Source organism: Fringilla coelebs (assembly GCF_963513975.1).
Source record: "Fringilla coelebs genome assembly, chromosome: 29".
Classification (NCBI taxonomy): Eukaryota; Metazoa; Chordata; class Aves; order Passeriformes; family Fringillidae; genus Fringilla; species Fringilla coelebs.
Genome location: NC_140055.1, coordinates 123,902 through 143,246, shown reverse-complemented (window position 1 = coordinate 143,246; position 19,345 = coordinate 123,902). Strand labels below are relative to the sequence as shown.

General features: G+C 61.4%; 2 protein-coding genes across 2 annotated transcripts; both read left to right on the top strand.

The window, feature by feature from the left end:
• Positions 1 to 239: 239 nt before the first annotated feature.
• On the top strand, positions 240 to 6,421 carry PSMD4 (proteasome 26S subunit ubiquitin receptor, non-ATPase 4). The gene is made up of 10 exons (XM_084223345.1): positions 240 to 330; positions 962 to 1,102; positions 1,878 to 1,992; positions 2,556 to 2,642; positions 2,765 to 2,833; positions 3,477 to 3,692; positions 4,101 to 4,209; positions 5,234 to 5,365; positions 5,460 to 5,527; positions 6,111 to 6,421. The coding sequence occupies exons 1-10, from the start codon at positions 305 to 307 to the stop codon at positions 6,297 to 6,299; spliced, it is 1,152 nt and encodes a 383-aa protein (XP_084079471.1). The 5' UTR covers positions 240 to 304; the 3' UTR covers positions 6,300 to 6,421.
• Positions 6,422 to 7,521: 1,100 nt separating this feature from the next.
• On the top strand, positions 7,522 to 19,175 carry ZNF687 (zinc finger protein 687). The gene is made up of 9 exons (XM_084223338.1): positions 7,522 to 7,663; positions 9,608 to 11,676; positions 12,425 to 12,603; positions 13,162 to 13,338; positions 13,690 to 13,852; positions 14,867 to 15,166; positions 15,989 to 16,101; positions 16,686 to 16,827; positions 17,248 to 19,175. Exons 2-9 carry the CDS (start codon positions 9,610 to 9,612, stop codon positions 17,725 to 17,727), a joined length of 3,621 nt encoding a protein of 1,206 aa, XP_084079464.1. The 5' UTR covers positions 7,522 to 7,663; positions 9,608 to 9,609; the 3' UTR covers positions 17,728 to 19,175.
• The last annotated feature ends 170 nt before the right edge of the window (positions 19,176 to 19,345 follow it).

Here is a 19,345-nt window from a genome sequence, read left to right as displayed (position 1 = left end):
TGGGGGACATTCCCGGCCTTCTGGGGACATTCCCGGCCCTTTGGGGACATTCCCGGCCTTCTGGGGACATTCCCGGCCCTTTGGGGACATTCCCGGCCCTTGGGGACATTCCCGGCCCTTTGGGGACAGCAGTGTCCCGCCGCTGTCGTCGCGCTCCGCCCAGAACTACAACTCCCAGCATGCTCCGCGCCGCACCACGCCTAGACCGGGCGCGCTGATTGGCCGCACGTTCTGGACCAATCAGCGGGCGCGTTGTTGGGCGTTGTGGGGAGCGGGCCGGCGCTGAAGGGGAGAAGGAGCCAAGATGGTTCTGGAGAGCACCATGGTGTGGTGAGAGCCCCGGGAGCGCCGGGCAACCCCCCGGCAACCCCCCGGCAACCCCCGGCAACCCCCCGGCACCCGTGCGGCAACCCCCGGCCCGCCCGGCCGCTTTCCCTGAGTCATGGCGGGGGGGGGCGGAGCGGGCCGGGCCTGAGGGGAGAGAGGGGCTGAGGGGACAGGGGGGGACAGGAGGGACGGGGGGGACAGACAGGGACGGGGGGGACACACAGGGGCAGGAGGGGACAGACAGGGACAGGAGGGGACAGGGGGGACAGACAGGGACTGGGGGGATAGGGGAGACAGGGCCTGAGGGGATGGGAGGCTGAGGGGACAGGGAGGGTCTGAAGCAGATTTTGTGGGATGTGTTTCAACTGTTCCCAAATAAACCCTGGATTTTGGGGGGATAACCGTCAGCAATTCCCCAAAAGTCCCAGATCTGGGGGATGAACATCAGCCATTCCCAAAACAATGGAGATTTTTGGGAATGAACCTCGGCTCTCCCAAAAAATGATCAGATCTTTGTGATGGAACCCTGCATTCCCATAACAATCCCATTGTAGCTGGAACGAAGCCCATTTCCCCCAAAGAACACCCCAACCCCCCAGCCAAGGGCATTCCCGGTGTTTTTTGGGAATTGCAGCGTGGACAACAGCGAGTACATGCGGAACGGGGACTTCCTGCCCACGCGGCTGCAGGCGCAGCAGGACGCCGTCAACATCGTGTGCCACTCCAAGACCCGCAGCAACCCCGAGAACAACGTGGGGCTCATCACCCTGGCCAAGTGCGCCCCGGGAAGGCCGGGAATGCCGGGATCGGGGCTGGGAGCGTGGGGGATTCTTGGAAGGGCTCATTCCCAGCTGGAATGGCAGGGAGCTGGCAATTTTGGGGTCACTGCAGATGGCAGTTTTGGGAATTCTTGGAATGGCTCATTCCCAGCTGGAATGGGAGGGACACTGAGAGGGACCTGGGGATTTTGGGGCTGGGAACTTGGGGGATTCTTGGAATGGCTCGTTCCCAGCTGGAATGGGAGGGACACTGAGAGGGACCTGGGGATTTTGGGGCTGGGAGCTTGGGGGAATCTTGGAATGGCTCGATCCCAGCTGGAATGCGAGGGACACTGAGAGGGACCTGGGGATTTTGGGGCTGGGAGCTTGGGGGAATCTTGGAATGGCTCGATCCCAGCTGGAATGCGAGGGACACTGAGAGGGACCTGGGGATTTTGGGGCTGGGAACTTGGGGGATTCTTGGAATGGCTCATTCCCAGCTGGAATGGGAGGGACACTGAGAGGGACCTGGGGATTCTGGGCTGGGAGCTTGGGGGAATCTTGGAATGGCTCGATCGCAGCTGGAATGGGAGGGATGCTGGGACGGACCTGGGAATGATTTTGGGGGTGGGAACTTGAGGAATCCTTGGAATGGGAGGGATTTGGGGATCGTAGAGGTGGGAAAATCTGGGAATGCGGGGAATTTCCTCCCAGGGCCGAGCCCGATGTGAATCCCAGGGGGGAAATGGCTCCCAGATTCCCGGGAATTGCCCAGATTCCCGTTTTCCCCAGTAACTGCGAGGTGCTGACCACGCTGACCCCGGACACCGGGCGCATCCTGTCCAAGCTGCACACGGTGCAGCCCAAGGGCAAGATCACCTTCGGCACCGGCATCCGCGTGGCCCACGTGAGTCCCACGGCATTCCCGGGAATCCCACGGCCTGATCCCGGGGCTTGGCCACGGGAAATGTGGCTTTTCCTTGGCTCTCTGTGGGGAAAACGGTGGGGGAGGCTTTAAAGCGTAATTCCATGGAGATTTCACAGAAATTCCTAAAAATCCACCAGAAATCCGTGGAAATCCACCATAAACCTGTGGAAATTCCACAGAAATCCGTGGAAATCTATCACAAATCCATGGAAATCCACCAGAAATCCATGTCCATGGAAATCTACCAGAAATCCGTGGGAATTTCACAGAAATCCCTGGAAATCCTCCACAATCCATGGAAATTCACCACAAATCCATGTCCATGGAAATCTACCAGAAATACATGGGAATTCCACAGAAATCCATGGAAATCTACAAGAAATCCATGGAAATGTCACAAAACCCCCTCCTAAATCCCAAGATTTTCAGCCCAGCGCTGCTGTGCCCCCTGGGGCCCCATCCCCTGGAGCAGATCCCGGGATCTGGGGCGGGGGGATCCCCGTTTTCCCGGGAATGGCCCCAGATCCGGGATTTTGGTGCAGCTGGCGCTGAAGCACCGGCAGGGCAAGAACCACAAGATGAGAATCATCGCCTTCGTGGGCAGCCCCGTGCACGACAGCGACAAGGACGTGAGTGCCAGGCTTGGGGCTGGGCAGCTGATTTGGGGCCAAATCCCCAATTTCTGTGGGATCCGGGCGCTGGGCCAGATGCCAGATGCTGCTGATCCCAGGGAATTGCTGCTTCTCCCCAGCTGGTGAAGTTGGCCAAGCGCCTGAAGAAGGAGAAGGTCAACGTGGACATCATCAACTTTGGGGAGGAGGTGAGAATCCTGGGAATTGCCACATTCCGGGGGAATTCCGGGCCCTTTTCCAGCTCCGTGTTGGGGCTGTAAAATCCTGAGGGGTGGTTTTGGGAATGAGGTCAGTCCTGGAGGGTTTTCCCTGGATCCCAAACCTCCCCATCCCGATTTCCTGCTGGGAACCTGCCGACACTCGCATTCGCCATTCCCAGAGCCCCACACACCCCAGATCCCTCCCCCAGAGCCCGGTTCCCAGCCCCGTTCCCAGCCCCAGAGCGTTCCCAGCCCCGTTCCCAGCCCCAGAGCGTTCCCAGCCCCATTCCCAGCCCCGTTCCCAGCCCCATTCCATCCCCTGAGCGTTCCCAGCCCCGTTCCCATTCCCAGCCCCGTTCCCAGCCCCGTTCCCAGCCCCATTCCTGTTCCCAGCCCCGTTCCCATTCCCAGCCCCGTTCCCAGCCCCGTTCCCATTCCCAGCCCCATTCCCAGCCCCGTTCCCGTTCCCAGCCCCATTCCTGTTCCCAGCCCCGTTCCCGTTCCCAGCCCCGTTCCCATTCCCAGCCCCGTTCCCAGCCCCGTTCCCGTTCCCAGCCCCATTCCCGTTCCCAGCCCCGTTCCCGTTCCCAGCCCCGTTCCCAGCCCCGTTCCCATTCCCGCCCCGCTGCAGGAGGCCAACACGGAGAAGCTGACGGCGTTCATCACGGCGCTCAACGGCAAGGACGGCAGCGGCTCTCACCTGGTGACGGTGCCGCCGGGGCCCAGCCTGGCCGACGCCCTCATCAGCTCCCCCATCCTGGCGGGCGAGGGCGGCGCCATGCTGGGCCTGGGCGCCTCCGACTTCGAGTTCGGGGTGGATCCCAGCGCCGACCCCGAGCTGGCTCTGGTAGGAATCCTGGAATCCCCCAAATCCCACAGGACTGGGCATGGGCAGCCCCAGAATCCCATAAAACCCCAAATGCCCCAACTGCCCCGTCCTGCTGGGCCTGGGCACCTCCGACTTTGAGTTCGGGGTGGATCCCAGCGCCGACCCCGAGCTGGCTCTGGTAGGGGTCCCAAAATTCCCAGGAATTGGGGAATTCCCAACGTCAGAATCCCATAAACCCCCGAATCTCCCCCACCACTGAACCCCAGGGCTCCCAGCCCCCTCCCGCCCCCCATCCCCAGCTTTTCCCTGATCCCAAGCCATTTTGGGGTGTTCTGTCCCGTGTCCCGGGTCCCAAGCCATGTTTTGGGGTGTTCTGTCCCGTTTCCTGGGTCCCAAGCCGTCTCTGGGGTGTGTGGGGCCCTCCAGGCGCTGCGGGTGTCCATGGAGGAGCAGCGGCAGCGGCAGGAGGAGGAGGCGCGCCGGGCGGCCGCGGCGTCGGCAGCGGAGGCCGGGATCGGCGCGGCCGGGGGCGATGGTGGGGATGGGATGGGATGGGATGGGATGGGATGGGATGGGGATGGGATGGGGATGGGATTGAGAGGATGGGATGGATGGGATGGGATGGGATGGGATGGGAATGGGATTGAGAGAATGGGATGGGAATGGGATGGGATGGGAATGGGATGGGATGGGATGGGATGGGATGGGGATGGGATGGGGATGGGATTGAGAGGATGGGATGGATGGGATGGGATGGGATGGGATGGGAATGGGATTGAGAGAATGGGATGGGAATGGGATGGGATGGGAATGGGATGGGATGGGATGGGATGGGGATGGGATGGGATGGGATGGGATGGGATGGGATGGGATGGGATGGGATGGGATGGGGATGGGGATGGGATGGGATTGATGGGATGGGATGGGATGGGGATGGGATGGGATGGGATGGGATGGGATGGGATGGGATGGGATGGGATGGGATGGGATGGGGATGGGGATGGGATGGGATTGATGGGATGGGATGGGGATGGGATGGGATGGGATGGGATGGGATGGGATGGGATGGGATGGGATGGGATGGGGATGGGGATGGGATGGGATTGATGGGATGGGATGGGGATGGGGATGGGATGGGATTGATGGGATGGGATGGGATGGGATGGGATGGGATGGGATGGGATGGGATGGGATGGATGGGATGGGATGGATGGGATGGGATGGATGGGATGGGATTGATGGGATGGGAACGGGATTGAGAGGATGGGATTGATGGGATGGGAATGGGATTGATGGGATGGGAACGGGATTGATGGGATGGGATGGGAACGGGATTGATGGGATGGGATTGATGGGATGGGAACGGGATTGAGAGGATGGGATGGGATGGGAATGAGAAGGGCTGAAAAGCAGGATGGGTTTGGGTTGGACACTGGGGATTAACCCTTCCCTGGGCGGGTGGGGACGCCCATTCCCGGGACACGCCCTGGATCCCGGGAACCCCCTGGATCCCGGGACCGCCGTGCCCTCCCGGCCACCCCGTGCCCTCCCCGTGGCAGAGTCGGACGAGGCCCTGCTCAAGATGACCATCGGGCAGCCGGACTTTGGCCGCGCGGGGCTGCCGGACCTGAGCTCCATGAGCGAGGAGGAGCAGATCGCCTACGCCATGCAGATGTCCCTGCAGGGCGCCGGTGGGTGCTGCCCCGGGAAAACCCCGGGAAAACCCCGGGATGGGGCCTGGCTGCTCCCAGGGCTGCTCCATGGGGCTCTGCTTGGGTTTTGCAGAGTTTGCCCAGGCCGAGGCGGCCGAGGTGGACAGCGGGGCGGCCATGGACACGTCCGAGCCTGCCAAGGTGGGGCTGCAGCCACTCCTGGGATTCCCAGCTCCTTCTGGCACATCCCAGCGATCCCAAAAATCTCATCCCAGCAATTCCCCCGGGCCAATCCAGATTCCCCCAGGCTGATCCCCCTCCCGCCCTCTCCTGACATTCCCGATTCCCCTGGGCCGATCCCAGATTCCTGGGATGATCCAGAATTCCCCGGGATGATCCCGAATCCCCCAGGCTGATCCCAGATGCCCCGGGCTGGTCCCCAATTCCCCTGGGATGATCCCAAATCCCCCAGGCTGATCCCGATTCCCCTGGGCTGATCCCGATTCCCCCCGGGGTGATCCCAGATCCCCTGGGATGATCCCGATTCCCCCGGGATGATCCCAATTTCCCCAGGCTGATCCCAGATCCCCCAGGCTGATCCTGATTCCCTGGGCTGATCCCCTCCCACCCTCTCCCGACATTCCCAATTCCCCCGGGCTGATCCCGATCCCCCGGGGCCGGTCCCCTCCCGCCCTCTCCCGACATTCCTGATTGCCCCGGGGCTGATCCCGATCCCCCGGGCCGATCCCCTCCCGCCCTCTCCCGACATCCCCGACTCCCGCAGGAGGAGGACGACTACGACGTGATGCAGGACCCCGAGTTCCTGCAGAGCGTGCTGGAGAACCTGCCCGGGGTGGACCCCAACAACGAGGCCATCCGCAACGCCATGGGGTCCCTGGCGTCGCAGGCGGCGCGGGAGCAGCGGGAGCAGCGCGGGGAGCAGCGGGACAGGAAGGACGAGGAGAAGAAATGAGCCCGGCACGGGCAGGGCAGGGCGCGGAGCTGCTGCAATAAACGGAGCGAAAGGCAGCGCCTGGGCACGGCGGGGTCACTGGGGTGTACTGGGGAGTGCTGGGAATAAATGAAGGGATTTATTGGGAATAACTGAGGGGATTTCTGGGAATAACTGAAGGGAGTTCTTGGGTATGGCAGGGATCTGTCGGGAACCGTGGGGATGATTAAAGGGATTTCTTGGGAATTCTGAGAATGATAGCAGGAGTTTCTTGGGGGTTCTGGGGAGAATGAAAGGGATTCCTAGCGGTGGGTTACTGGGAAGTGGAATTCCCAGGAATTCGGGGTTTGGGAATTCCCGAAGCAGCTCCCAGCGTCCCCCGCGGGCTGTTTACCGTGCGGCCATGGGGCGGGGCGGGGCTGATGATTGGCAGTAGGATCAACCAATCAGGGGTCGCGGGAGCGGATGTTGTCATTCAGGTAGCCAATAATATCGGGAGGAAGGCAGGGATAAATGTGAGTGGCAGCTCTGCGGACCAATGAGCGGCGGCAATTGGCGTGGCGGGCTTTTGGGCACCCCAGCCCAATGGGAGAGTGAGGAAGCAGAGGCAGCCTTGAGTGACAGCGCTCTCCACCAATGGCATTACGCAACATGCGGACGTGGGCGGGACACTTCCTCAGACGCCTCTGTGAGTGACAGCCCGGGCAGCGAATGGGAGGAGGGGGTTGAAGCCATTCCGGGCTCGGAGTGGGGGGGGATCTGGTGCTGAGGGACGAATCCCGCGCCCAATAGGAGCCCCTGGCTGGGAGCCGCCGCCATGGACGCTCCCTGAGGCCAATGGCGGCCGGAACCCGCGCTTGATAAACAGCGCGCTTTGACCAATGAGAAATTAGATGAGGCGGGGGTGGATTAATAGACAGCTCTTTCAACCAATCGGCAGCGAGATGCGCCAGCACTGGCAACCAATAGGAAGCGAGGATATCGCAGTGGGCGAGGCTTTGCGGGTTGAATGACACCCGCGCTTCCCAATCCACACGCCCGGTGTGGGGCGGTTCCCGCTTAGCCAATGGGGAGTGCGGACGGCCGCGGTCAGCATTGAGTGACAGCAAAATGAGCCAATCAGAATGTGGGTTTCGATGAGTGACGGACCGTGCAGCCAATAGAACAGCGCGGTGAGGGCGGGAAGGCGCGGCGCGAGCGGCCGGCGGGGCGGGGGGGCCAAGCAGGAAGTGGCGGAGGGGAAGCGGCGCCGCTGAGGGGCCCGAGCGGGACCGGGATCGGGAACCGGGATCGGGAACCGGGAGCGGGAATTGGGAGCGGGAACCGCGATCCGGAACCGGCAGCGGCAGCCGGCAGCGGGGAGCGCCCCCCGCGCGCAGCTGCAGGTAGCGGGGCCTGAGGGGCGGGAGCGGCCTGAGGGGGTCAGGGCCTGAGGGGGGGGCGCGGCCTGGGCGGGAAGCGCGGCCTGAGGGGGCCCGGCCCCCGGAACCCCGGGATCTGGAGGGGGCGGCGGCGCCTCTTCCCTCGGAAAATCCCGGGATTCGGGGGGCCATGGTCACTCCCCCCCCCGTTGCTGGCATTTTGGAGGGTCACGGTCACTCCTTGCGACGGAAAATCCCGGGATTTGTTTGGTCACGGTCACCCGCCCCCATCCCAAAAACCGGGATGTGGAGGGGTCATGTTCGCGTCTTCCCACAAAAAAATCCCGGGATTTGTGGGGATCAGGATCATGCCCCCCCCCATCCTGGAATTCGGGGGGGTCGCGGTCACTCCTTCCCCATCCCAGATCTGGGATTGGGAGGGGTCACGGTCATCCCCTCCGTCCTGGAATTTCGGGGAATTTGGGACCGGTGTGAGGAGTTTGGGATGGGAATGGGGAGTTTGGGACCGGGATGGGGGCCTTGAGATCGTGGATATTTGGGAAAACCCCAAAATCCCACGGAATCCCTGTCCAGACCCGCCCAGCCCTTGTGGGAGCCCTGGGAAAATCGGGAATGCCGAGAAAATCGGGAATGCCGAGCCCTCCTGGCTCCTGCCGGGGCTGGAGCCGTTCCCTTTCCCTTTGGGATTTTCGGGATCCCGGGATCGGCGCCAGGCTGCGGGGCCGGCAGATGGTCGGGAATTAATCCCCTCCAAATCCCGGGAATTTAATCCCACACGGATCCCTCGGGATGAGGCAGCTGCGCCGGGATGGGGATTTGGGATGGGAGGATTTGGGATCGGGATGGGGATTTGGGATGGGGGATTTGGGATCGGGATGGGGGATTTGGGATCGGGATGGGGCAGTGGGAATTGGGGATCTAGGGTTGGGATGGGGATTTAGGGTTGGGAGTTCGGGATCGGGATTTAGGATCAGGACGGGGGGGTTGGGATCATTTTGGGGACCGGGATTTGCCACAGGTGGAATTTCGGGATAATCCCTTCCTGTTTGTGGCTGTCCCGCTCTCCCCACCTCCTTTCCCAACCCCGCTCCTGATCCCAGACAGCTCCCCCAGGACTGTCCCGGCCTGGGTGTGTTTATTCCCAAAAAGAAGCTGGGATTGGGACTGGGGAGGAAGGAGTTGGGGTGGGGAAATCCGGGATCCACCCCAGACATTCCCGGGGATTTGGATGTGAATGGGAAAGGACAAAGGGCACAATTCCCCCCTGGAAAACAATTTCTAAAGAATTCATTCCCTACCTGGGGAGGAGTAAAAGGGCAGGAAAAAGGGGATTTGGGAAGGAAAAGGCCTCTCCAGAGGCACATTCCAGAGGGAAAATGAATGGAATCCCACCTGTTTGGGGCTTTCTAGAAGCCTCGGATGCAGAGGGAACTTGGGGCTGGAATTGGGGTTGGATCCACGGCTCTTTCCCCTTTTTCCCAGATTTCTGAGCTGGAAAACTGTGGGATCAAACCCCTCCTCATGAAAGGACTTTTTTTTCCCTAAAGAAACCAAAAATCCTTGGAGCTTCCAGGCCTGATGGAAGTGCCGGGATTCCAGGGGTTAACAGGGAATTGTTGTCCCCGGGATGTGACAGATCCTGGGCCCGGCTCCAGGTCGGGAACAGGGCCGGGATTGAGCTGGGATGGGGCTGGTCCCAAGGCTTTCCCTCAGTTCTGGGAATTTAGGGGATGGATCGGCAGCAGGGCTGGGCTGGGAAGGGGATTTTTGGGCTGGGAAGGGGATTTTTGGGATGGAGAGGAGGTGTTTGGGGCAGAAGGGGAAGGGAATGGAAAAGGCTGCGGGGCATCAGGATTCCCTGGGGCGTATCAGGATGCAAACCCAGGAATTCCCCCTCGGAAGCCCCAAACTCCCCCCGCCCTCAACCCCTTTCCCCCCAATTCCCAGCCATGGGGGACATGAAAACCCCGGATTTCGACGACCTGCTGGCCGCCTTCGACATCCCCGACATCGACGCCAACGAGGCCATCCACTCGCACCACGAGGAGCCCGAGGCCCACGGCAAGCAGCTGCCGGGGGAGCCGGGGCCGGCCGGGGCCGCCGAGCACGCGCTGCCGCACCCCGACATCTCGGCCGTCAGCGTCATCGTCAAGAACACCGTGTGCCCCGAGCAGCTGGAGGCCAAGGACGGGCCCCTGGCGCCGCGGCTGCTGCAGAACGGCTTCGCCGCCGCCGCCGAGGGGCCGCGCTCGCCCGGCGCCCGCCTCGGCGAGCCCCCCTCCAACGGCGAGTGCTGGGCCAAGGAGAAGGGCCCCAAGGCCTTGGATCTGTTCTCCCACTTCAGCCCCGAGCCCGGCGAGGACGGCGCCAACCTCATCGACCGGGCCCGCGAGTGCAAGGCCAAGGAGAAGTCGCTGGCCGTGCCCTCGCTGGCCGCGTCCCCCACGCCCCCCGTGGACTGCAAGGAGCCCCTGGCAGAGGGCACGGGGGGCCTGGAGCCGGCATTCCCCGCGCCCTTCCGGGCGGGAGCGGCCGGGGACGGAGCCCACGCCGTCGCCTGCATCAAGAAGGAGGAGTCGGACTCGGAGGAGGCTCCGGGCAGGGGCTGCAGCCCCAAGGGGCTGGTGCTGGATCACCTCAAGTCCGTCACCGTCCGCTACTCCGCCGAGGACTCTCCCGTGGCCGCGTGGCCGGGAGCGGAGCCGGCGGCGCTGGACGGCGGTGCCAGCGCCGGGGCTGAGCTCAAACGCTCGCCCGGGAGCCCCCGGGAGTCCTTCTCCTCGCCGGGAATTGCCATCCCGCCTTCCCCCAAGCAGCTCTCCTTGAAGGAGGAGCGGGAAATGCTGGGGAAATCCGTGGGGAGCCCCCCGAGCGTTTCCAGCGGTGAGGAGGAGGAGGAGGAAAGCACCAACTCACCGTCCTCCAGCTCCTCGCGGCCGCTCAAGGTGCGCATCAAAACCATCAAAACCTCCTGTGGCAGCATCACCAGGACGGTCACCAGGGTGTCCTCGGACTCGGAGCCTCCCTCCACCAAAACCCCCAGCGAGCAGAATTCCCAGGAACCCCTGGAGTGTCCTGCCAGCGTTGCCACGGAGGCGGCGGCCAAGGAGAAGTCGGAGCTCTCCAGCCCTCTGAAAAACACGGAAGGGCCCAAAATCGTCAGCGTGCAGCTGGGCAACGGCACCAAGCTGAAGGGGACGGTGCTGCCCGTGGCCACCATCCAGAGCGCCAGCAGCGCCATGCTCATCGCCGCCAGCGTGGCCCAGCAGAAATCCGTGGTTCTGCCGGGAAAAAGCGGCAAATCCGTGGCCAAGAACATCCTGAGCCTGGTGCCGCAGCCGCTCCCCAAGGGGGACGGCCGGACCAACGGCGGCGCCAAGGCCAACGGCGGCGCCGCGCCGCCCAAGGCAGCGCCCAGCGTGGCCGGCACCGTCATCTCCCGCAGCCAGTCCAGCCTGGTGGAGGCCTTCAACAAGATCCTCAACAGCAAGAACCTGCTGCCCACCTACAAACCCAACCTGAGCCCCCCGGCCGAGGCCAGCCTGGCGCTGCCGCCCGCCGGCTACCGCTGCCTGGAGTGCGGCGACGCCTTCGCGCTGGAGAAGAGCCTGGCGCGGCACTACGACCGGCGCAGCATGCGCATCGAGGTCACCTGCAACCACTGCACCAAGCGCCTGGTGTTCTTCAACAAGTGCAGCCTGCTGCTGCACGCCCGCGAGCACAAGGACAAGGGGCTGGTGATGCAGTGCTCGCACCTGGTGATGCGGCCCATCGCGCTGGAGCAGATGATCGGCCAGCCCGACATCACCCCCCTGGTGTCGCTGGCCCTGCCCGCCGGCAAGGTGGCCCAGGAGGGCGGGAGCGCGGCGCAGGAGCTGCCCGTGCTGCCCCTGGGCTCGGAGCAGAGCAGCTACAGCTGCTTCAGGTGCCTGGAGTGCAAGGAGCAGTGCAAGGACAAGGCCGGGCTGGCGGCGCATTTCCAGCAGGCCGGGGTGGCCACCAGCAGCAGCAGCACGGTGAGAGCGGGGAGGGCACTGGGAGTGCTGGGCGGGAGGTGGGAGGGCACTGGGAGATGGCTCAGAACAGTGGGAGGCCACTGGGAGATGGTTCAGAGTGATGGGAGGGCACTGGGAGATGGTGGGGAGATGTCAGGAGCAGGTGGGAGATGTCAGGAGTGGTGAGAGGGCAGCAGGAGGTGCTGGGAGATGGTGGGAGAGCAGTGAGAACATCCAGCCTTGGATCCATGGATCCATTTGATCCTGATCCTTGTTGGAATTTTCCCAGAACTCTGGGATCCTGGTTTCAGTTGGAATTCCCCCAGAACTCTGTGGGATCCCGATCGCAGCTGGGACTTTTCCAAGATCCCAGAACCATGTTAGACCCATTCCTTGATGGAATCTTCCCAGGACTGTTTGCCCTCCTGGTTTCAGTGGGAATCCTCCCCAGGCTGGTTGGGATCCTGGCCCCCCGAGGGCTGCAATTCCCGAGGTTCCAAGGGTGATCCCGATTGGAATTCCTGGGTTCCGAGGGTGATCCCAGGTGGCATTCCCGGGTTCCCAGGGTGATCCCGGTGGCATTCCCGGTTTCCGAAGTTGGTCCCGGGTGGCATTCCCGGTTCCCAGGTGATCCCGGGTGGCATTCCCGGTTCCCAGGGCGGTCCTGGGTGTCATTCCTGGTTCCCAGGTTGGTCCCCGGGCAGCATTCCCAGTTCCCAGGTCGGTCCCCGGTGGCGTTCCCGGTTCCCAGGTGATCCCGCTGTTGCAGGTGTGCTCGGCGTGCCCCATGATCCTGGCCAACCGCTGCAGCTTCAGCGCGCACCAGCGCATGCACCGCAGCCGCCCGCCCCACGTGTGCCCCGAGTGCGGCGGCAACTTCCTGCTGGCCAACTTCGAGGCGCACCTGAAGGACTCGTGCCTGCACTTCTCACGCAGGGTGGGCTACAGGTGCGAGCAGGGGGGCTGGGGAGCCTTGGGAGGTCGGGAAAGGGAGCTTGCCATGGAATGTGGCGGGGATTTCCTGTCATGGAATGTGGCGGGGATTTCCTGGGGACAGCTTGGAGTCCCGCCTCAGGGTGGGCTACAGGTGGGGAGCCAGAGAGTCCCAGAAATTCTGGGAATCCCTGTCTGGGATGCTGGTTCCAGTTGGGAGTTTTCCCAGAACTTGGTTGGGATCCTGGTTCCAATCTGAATTCCCAGAACTGCTGTGGATCCCAGTTTCCCCTGGGAATTTTCCCAGAGCCGCTGTGGATCCCAGTCTCCCCTGGGAATTCCCAGAGCCACTGTGGTTCCCAGTCTCCGTTGGGAATTCCCAGAGCCGCTGTGGATCGAGTCTCCATTGGGAATTCCCAGAGCCGCTGTGGATCCCAGCCTCCCCTGGGAATTCCCAGAGCCGCTGTGGATCCCAGTCTCTGTTGGGAATTCCCAGAGCCGCTGTGGATCCCAGCCTCCCCTGGGAATTCCCAGAGCTGCTGTGGATCCCAGTTTCCCCCGGGAATTTTCCAGGTGTCCCAGCTGCTCCGTGGTGTTCGGCGGCGTCAATTCCATCAAGTCGCACATCCAGAGCTCCCACTGCGAGGTTTTCCACAAATGCCCCATCTGCCCCATGGCCTTCAAGTCCGCCCCCAGCGCCCACGCCCACGTCTACACGCAGCACCCCGGCTTCAGCAACCAGCAATCCAAGTGAGTGTCCCGGAATTCCCGGGAATTCCCACAGCCCCAGGTCCTTCCAGTGCCCGGCATCCCAGGGAGCGGGCCCGGGTTCGTCCTGGAAAAGGCTGGGATGGGAGGTGTGGGAATAGGAGATTGGGATGGGAGGTGTGGGAATAGGGAATAAGAGATTGGGATGGGAGGTGTGGGAATAGGAGATTGGGATGGGAGGTGTGGGAATAGGAGATTGGGATGGGAGGTGTGGGAATGTTTTGCTTGAGCTCGTGATGGAATTGGCTGGAAGATCTGGGAATGCGGCACCTCTCCCCTCCCTCCGGCCCTCCCCCGCCCCTTTTTGCCCGATTTTGCCCGTTTTTCCCCCAGGATGATTTACAAGTGTGCCATGTGTGACACGGTGTTCACGCACAAGCCGCTGCTGTCGTCGCATTTCGATCAGCACCTGCTGCCGCAGCGCGTCAGCGTCTTCCGCTGCCCGCAGTGCCCGCTGCTCTTCGCCCAGAAACGCACCATGCTGGAGCACCTCAAGGTCAGCCCCCCTCCGGCCGGAATTCCCGGCGGGAATGGCGAAATTCCGGCCGGGAATGGCCAAATTCCGGCCGGGAATGATGGAAATTTCCCCCAGATTGTGGAAAATGGGTCTGGGGAGGGGGACCCAGCCATGGCCTGGATCCAGAGACGCACCAGGCTTGAGCACCTCAGGGTCAGGCAGCATGCCAGACAGAATTCCAGCTGGGAATGGCGAAATTCCAGCCAAAAATGGGAAAATAGCGTCCGGAAATGATGGAAATTTCCCCCAGGCTGGGGGAGATGGGAGTGGGAGTGCTCGCGGTCCAGAGACGCACCAGGCTCGAGCACCTGGAGGTCAGACAGGATTCCAGACAGAATTCCATCTGGGAATGGAGGAATTCCAGCTGGGAATGCAGGAATTCCAGCTGGGAGTGGAGGAATTCCAGCTGGGAATGGAGGAATTCCAGCTGGAAAAGCCACAATTCCAGCCCCACTTGGGTGGGGAGTGGAGAGGGACGGGAGCCGGGGTCTGGATGGGGTTTGAGGATCTTTTCCAGCCCAGACCATTCCCGGATTCCCTGGCCCGGTTTCTTTGGGAGTTTGGGGATGAGCCCTGGCTCCTGCCCGGGTTATCCCACGGATTCCCCATCCCGGGTCTGCGCTGGGGTCCCAGGGCGAGGGGAGGGAGGAGAATGTTCACGTTTCAGAAGGCTGATTTATTATTTTATGATATATAGCATTTTGAAACTATACTAAAAGGATAGAAGGAAGGATTTCAGCCGAAGGCTGGCTGGGAATAGAATGGGATAGGGAATGACAGTAAAATCCTGGGACTGACCAGAGGGTCTGACACAGCCGGGCTGGGACTGGCCATTAATTGGGAACAACCCCGTGAGGCCAGTCAAGGATGCAGCTGTTGCACTGCACAGAATCGCTGTCCACAGTTTGTTAATCCTGGCCGAGGGATTTCTCAGAGAATTCCGCGGCTGCAGAGGCGCCGCCCCAGCCGCCCTGAGCCCCCCTCTCTCCCCAGAACACCCACCAGCCCCAGAAGTCCAAGGACGAGCCCTCCAGGAGGGCGGGGGCGCTGCTGACGCCCAAGGCGGAGCCGCTGGAGCCGCCGGTGCCGCGGCGCTCCGAGTCGTCCTCCAGCTCCTCGGAGGAGGAGGAGGAGGCGCCGAGCTCGCCCGAGCTGCGGCGGGCGCGGCGCAGCCGGCTGGCGCGCAAGGCCGGCCCCAAGGCCAAGGGCAGCGGCTGGACCTGCGGCGTGTGCCACTCGTGGTTCCCCGAGCGCGACGAGTACGTGGCGCACATGAAACGGGAGCACGGCAAGGTGGGCACGGCCCGGGGGTCCTGGGGGGACTGGGGGCATTCCGGGAGGGATTCCAGGGAGAATGGGCTGGAGGGGGAATCCCTGGGGATGGGTTTGGGGTCATTCCGGGAGGGATTCCAGGGAGAATGGGCTGGAGGGGGAATCCCTGGGGATGGGGACTGGGGTCATTCCAGGAGGGATTCCAGGGAGAATGGGCTGGAGGGGGGAAACCCTGGGGATGGGTTTGGGGTCATTCCGGGAGGGATTCCAGGGAGAACAGGCTGGAGGGGGAGTCCCTGGGGATGGGGACTGGGGTCATTCCAGGAGGGATTCCAGGGAGAATGGAGTGCCTGCGGTTGGAGGGGGAATCCCAGGCCTGGATCCCCTGGATCATGGGAACAGGAGTGAGATTTTTGGGGTAATTCCTGATGGGACGAATTATCCCAGGTGGGAGATTGAGTTCCCACCTGCAGCTGGAGTGGGAATTCTGGCTCTGGATCCCCGTGGATCCCCCTGGATCATGGGAATGGAAGGATTTGGGAATGGGAATGAGATTTTTGGGATAATTCCTGGCTGGATGAACAATCCCAGGCAGGAGCGGGGATTGGAGGGAAAACTGAATTCCCACCTCCAGCTGGAGTGGGAGTCCCAGCTTTGGATCCTCCTGGATCCCTCTGGATCCCTCCTGGGTTTGTCCCGGGTTTCCTGGGATCCTTCTGGGTTTTTCCCTGGGATTCCTCCTGGGTTTTTCCCGGGTTTCCTGGGATCCCTCTGGGTTTTTCCCTGGGATCCCTCCTGGGTTTGTCCCGGGTTTCCCGGGATCCTGAGCGGTTTTCCCCGCAGTCTGTGAAGAAGTTCCCGTGCCACCTGTGCGAGCGCTCCTTCTGCTCGGCGCCGAGCCTGCGCCGCCACGTCCGCGTCAACCACGAGGGCATCAAACGCGTCTACCCCTGCCGGTACGGCCGGGGAGAGGGGTCGGGGGGCACTGAGGGGGCTGGGGGGGCAGGGAAAAGGAATTGGGATTAATTCCCAGGGAATCAGGGTGTAATTCCCAGAATAATCAGGGTTCAGTTCCCAGGGAATCAGGGTGTAATTCCCACGAAAATCAGGATTTAATTCCGAGGAAATTCAGGGTTCAGTTCCCAGGAAAATCAGGGTTCAATTCCCAAGGAATCAGGGATTAATTCCCAGGGAATCAGGGATTAATTCCCAGGAAATTGAGGGTTCAGTTCCCAGGGAATCAGGGTGTAATTCCCAGGAAATTGAGGGTTCAGTTCCCAGGGAATCAGGGTGTAATTCCCAGGAAATTGAGGGTTCAGTTCCCAGGGAATCAGGGTGTAATTCCCAGGAAATTGAGGGTTCAGTTCCCAGGGAATCAGGGCTCAATTCCCACCTGCTCTGCCCAAGATGGGGATTGAAATCCCGGGAGTGAGAAGGATTTGGGAGAGGGCTCCAGGCTTTGTATCCATCTTGTTTGGGGTTGGAATTTGGGAATTCCAGCCGCAGAATTCCCGAGAAAACGCGGCTGCTCCGTTGCCAGGTACTGCACGGAGGGGAAGAGAACCTTCAGCAGCCGCCTGATCCTGGAGAAGCACATCCAGGTGCGGCACGGGATCAAGGTGACGGACCCCGCCCGCAGCCAGGAGGTCGTGATCGCCCGCGGCGCCGCCGGCCCCGCCCAGGTGGGACCATCCTGGAATCCCGGGAATTTGGGGGCATGGCTGGGGAGGGGTTATCCTGGAATTCCTGCTGGGAACCCACAAATCCCAGCCCTAAACTTCATCCAGGTGGGGAGGTTTTGGGTCTGGGACTGCCCAGGTGGAATTACCTGGGAATTCCTGGGGTTTCCTGGGAATTTAAATTCCAGCCCTAAACTTTATCCAGGTGGGGAGGTTTTGGGTCTGGGACTGCCCAGGTGGAATTATCTGGGAATTCCTGGGCTTTCCTGGGAATTTCAGCGTTTGTGGCAGGATTGGGGGCTCCTCATCCCAGGATTCCTTCTGGGAGCTGCCCCGATTCCCAAGGGGTGTCCCGGGAGCTCCTTGCCGGGAATTCCCCGCCCAGACCTCACTGGGAATTCCCGGATTTTCCCGCTTTTCCAGGCGGCGGGCCGCAAGCGGAAGCTGTCCTCGGACGAGTCGTGCAGCGAGGAGCCCGACAGCACCACCCCGCCCGCCAAGAGCCCCAAGCCCTGCGGGGCCAAGGCCCCGTTCCGCTGCCGCAAGTGCGGCTTCCTGGCCGGGAGCCGGGCGGAATTCCAGGCCCACATCCCGCAGCACCGCACGGACGGGAATTCCCAGCAGTGCCGCGAGTGCGGCCTCTGCTTCACCTCCCAGATCTCCCTGAACCGGCACCGCTTCATCTCCCACAAGAAGAAGAAGGGAGCGGAGCCCGAGGAGGCCCCGGGAGGCGCCGCCCAGGGGAACGGGGCCGTTCCCGGCGGGAATTCCGGCGGCCCCGAGGGGAAGCTGGAGTGCAAGGTGTGCGGGAGGGGCTTCGAGAGCCAGCTCAACCTCAAGACGCATTTCCGGACCCACGGCATGGCCTTCATCCGAGCCCGGCAGGGCGCCGAGGAGAACTGAGCCTTCCCGGGGTCTGGGGTTCCCGGAATTCCGGGATCAGCCCCCAGGACAGCTGAGCCTTCCCGGGAATCTCAGAATTCCCGGAATTCCGGGATCAGCTCCGAGGATAGCTGAGCCTTCCCGGGAATCTCAGAATTCCCGGAATTCCGGGATCAGCCCTGAGAACAGCTGAGCGTTCCTGGGAATCTCAGAATTCCCGGAATTCCGGGATCAGCCCTGAGAACAGCTGAGCGTTCCTGGGAATCTCGGAATTCCCGGAATTCTGGGACCGGCTCCAAGGCCGGGAATCGGCTCCGTGTATATAAACCACCCCCAGAGCCCTTCCCGGTGTCCGAGGGAAAGTTGGGAATGGGATTGGGATGATCCCAAATCCCACCGGGAATCCCCTGGGAATGTTGGAGTTTGGGGGGATTTGGGGTTTCTGGGACCCCTCCGGGCTCTTCCCAGGAATTCCCAGATCCGGTTGGGGCGGGGGAAGCTTTTCCAGCAAAATCCACCTTTTTTTGTTATAGTTTTTGGGTTTTGTTTGTTTTTCCTGGATGTTTTTTTCCCGTTTGGGAACGTTCCCGGTGTGTTTTGTTGGGAAGGAGGCGATTCCAGAGTCCTGGAATTCCGGAGGTCCCTGGGAAGGACGCTCGGACACTTGGCCGGACATTCCTGAGGGAGCAGGAGAAGGAAAAAAGCTGGAAAAAAGGGAAGAAAAGAAGGAAAAGAGATTTTTCCTTTGGCGGAGGAATAATGACCCAAAACCCCCAGGATTGGGAAGGGATCCCAGATCCCAGCCGGGATCCTTTTCCTGAAGAAAAAGTGGGAGAGCTGCTCCCAGATTCCAGGCTGAGGGTGAGGCCTGGGGGCTTTTCCAGCTTTTTTCCAGCTCCTCCTTCCCCTCGGGATCCGGGACCTTTCCCATTTCCAATCCCCCCTCAAAAAATCCTCTGGAAAAGCCCCTGCTCCCTCTGGCACCACTATTCCCAGAATTCCTGGGAGAATTCCCGGAATTCCCTGTGGATAACCTTGCCCTCTCCCTGTAAAGTTGTATCATACACTAAAATCCACCAATCCCAAAAACTGCTGTGCTCCTTCTGGGATTTGGTTTGGTTTTCCAAGGTTTTTTCCCGTTTTTTTGTGTTTTTTGGGATGGCAGAAGCTGCTTTGAGGTTGATTTTTTTTTTCCTTTTTTTTTTTTTTTTTGGCTTTTTATTCCCAGTTTTTCTGACTTTTTCCAAGCAGGAACGAGGGGAGTTTTCCCTCCCCTTTTTTCTGCAGGTGGATGGATGGAAAAAGGGTGGGAAAAACCTGGGAAAAATCAGGTGGAATCGGCCATTCCCAGAAATCCACCAGGCCGGGTGTAAATATAGAGAAAGAATTAAAGTTTCTACGAGATTTAGAAGGAAAAAAAATTAAAAAAAAAAAAAACAAACTATGGAAAAATGGCTTTGGACCCACGGTTTTCCAGCGTTTCTGTGCCTTGAGCTGGATTTGGGGTGGAGGGAGGGAGGGGCTGGAATTCTGGGGCTGCTTCCCCCTGGAATTCCAGGAATGTTCTGGGGCTGCTTCCCCCTGGAATTCCAGGAATGTTCCTCCCTGGAATTCTGGGGCTGTTCCCCTGGAATTCCGG

Excerpts from the sequence above, each read along its gene's own strand:
- ZNF687 (XM_084223338.1), top strand. The coding sequence starts at position 9,610 with ATGGGGGACATGAAAACCCCGGATTTCGACGACCTGCTGGCCGCCTTC. Across the intron at positions 12,604-13,161 it reads TCACGCAGGGTGGGCTACAG|GTGTCCCAGCTGCTCCGTGG; the intron begins GTGCGAGCAGGG and ends GGAATTTTCCAG. Across the intron at positions 13,339-13,689 it reads TTCAGCAACCAGCAATCCAA|GATGATTTACAAGTGTGCCA; the intron begins GTGAGTGTCCCG and ends TTTTTCCCCCAG.
- PSMD4 (XM_084223345.1), top strand. The coding sequence starts at position 305 with ATGGTTCTGGAGAGCACCATGGTGTG. Across the intron at positions 1,993-2,555 it reads CCGGCATCCGCGTGGCCCAC|CTGGCGCTGAAGCACCGGCA; the intron begins GTGAGTCCCACG and ends ATTTTGGTGCAG. Across the intron at positions 2,643-2,764 it reads TGCACGACAGCGACAAGGAC|CTGGTGAAGTTGGCCAAGCG; the intron begins GTGAGTGCCAGG and ends GCTTCTCCCCAG.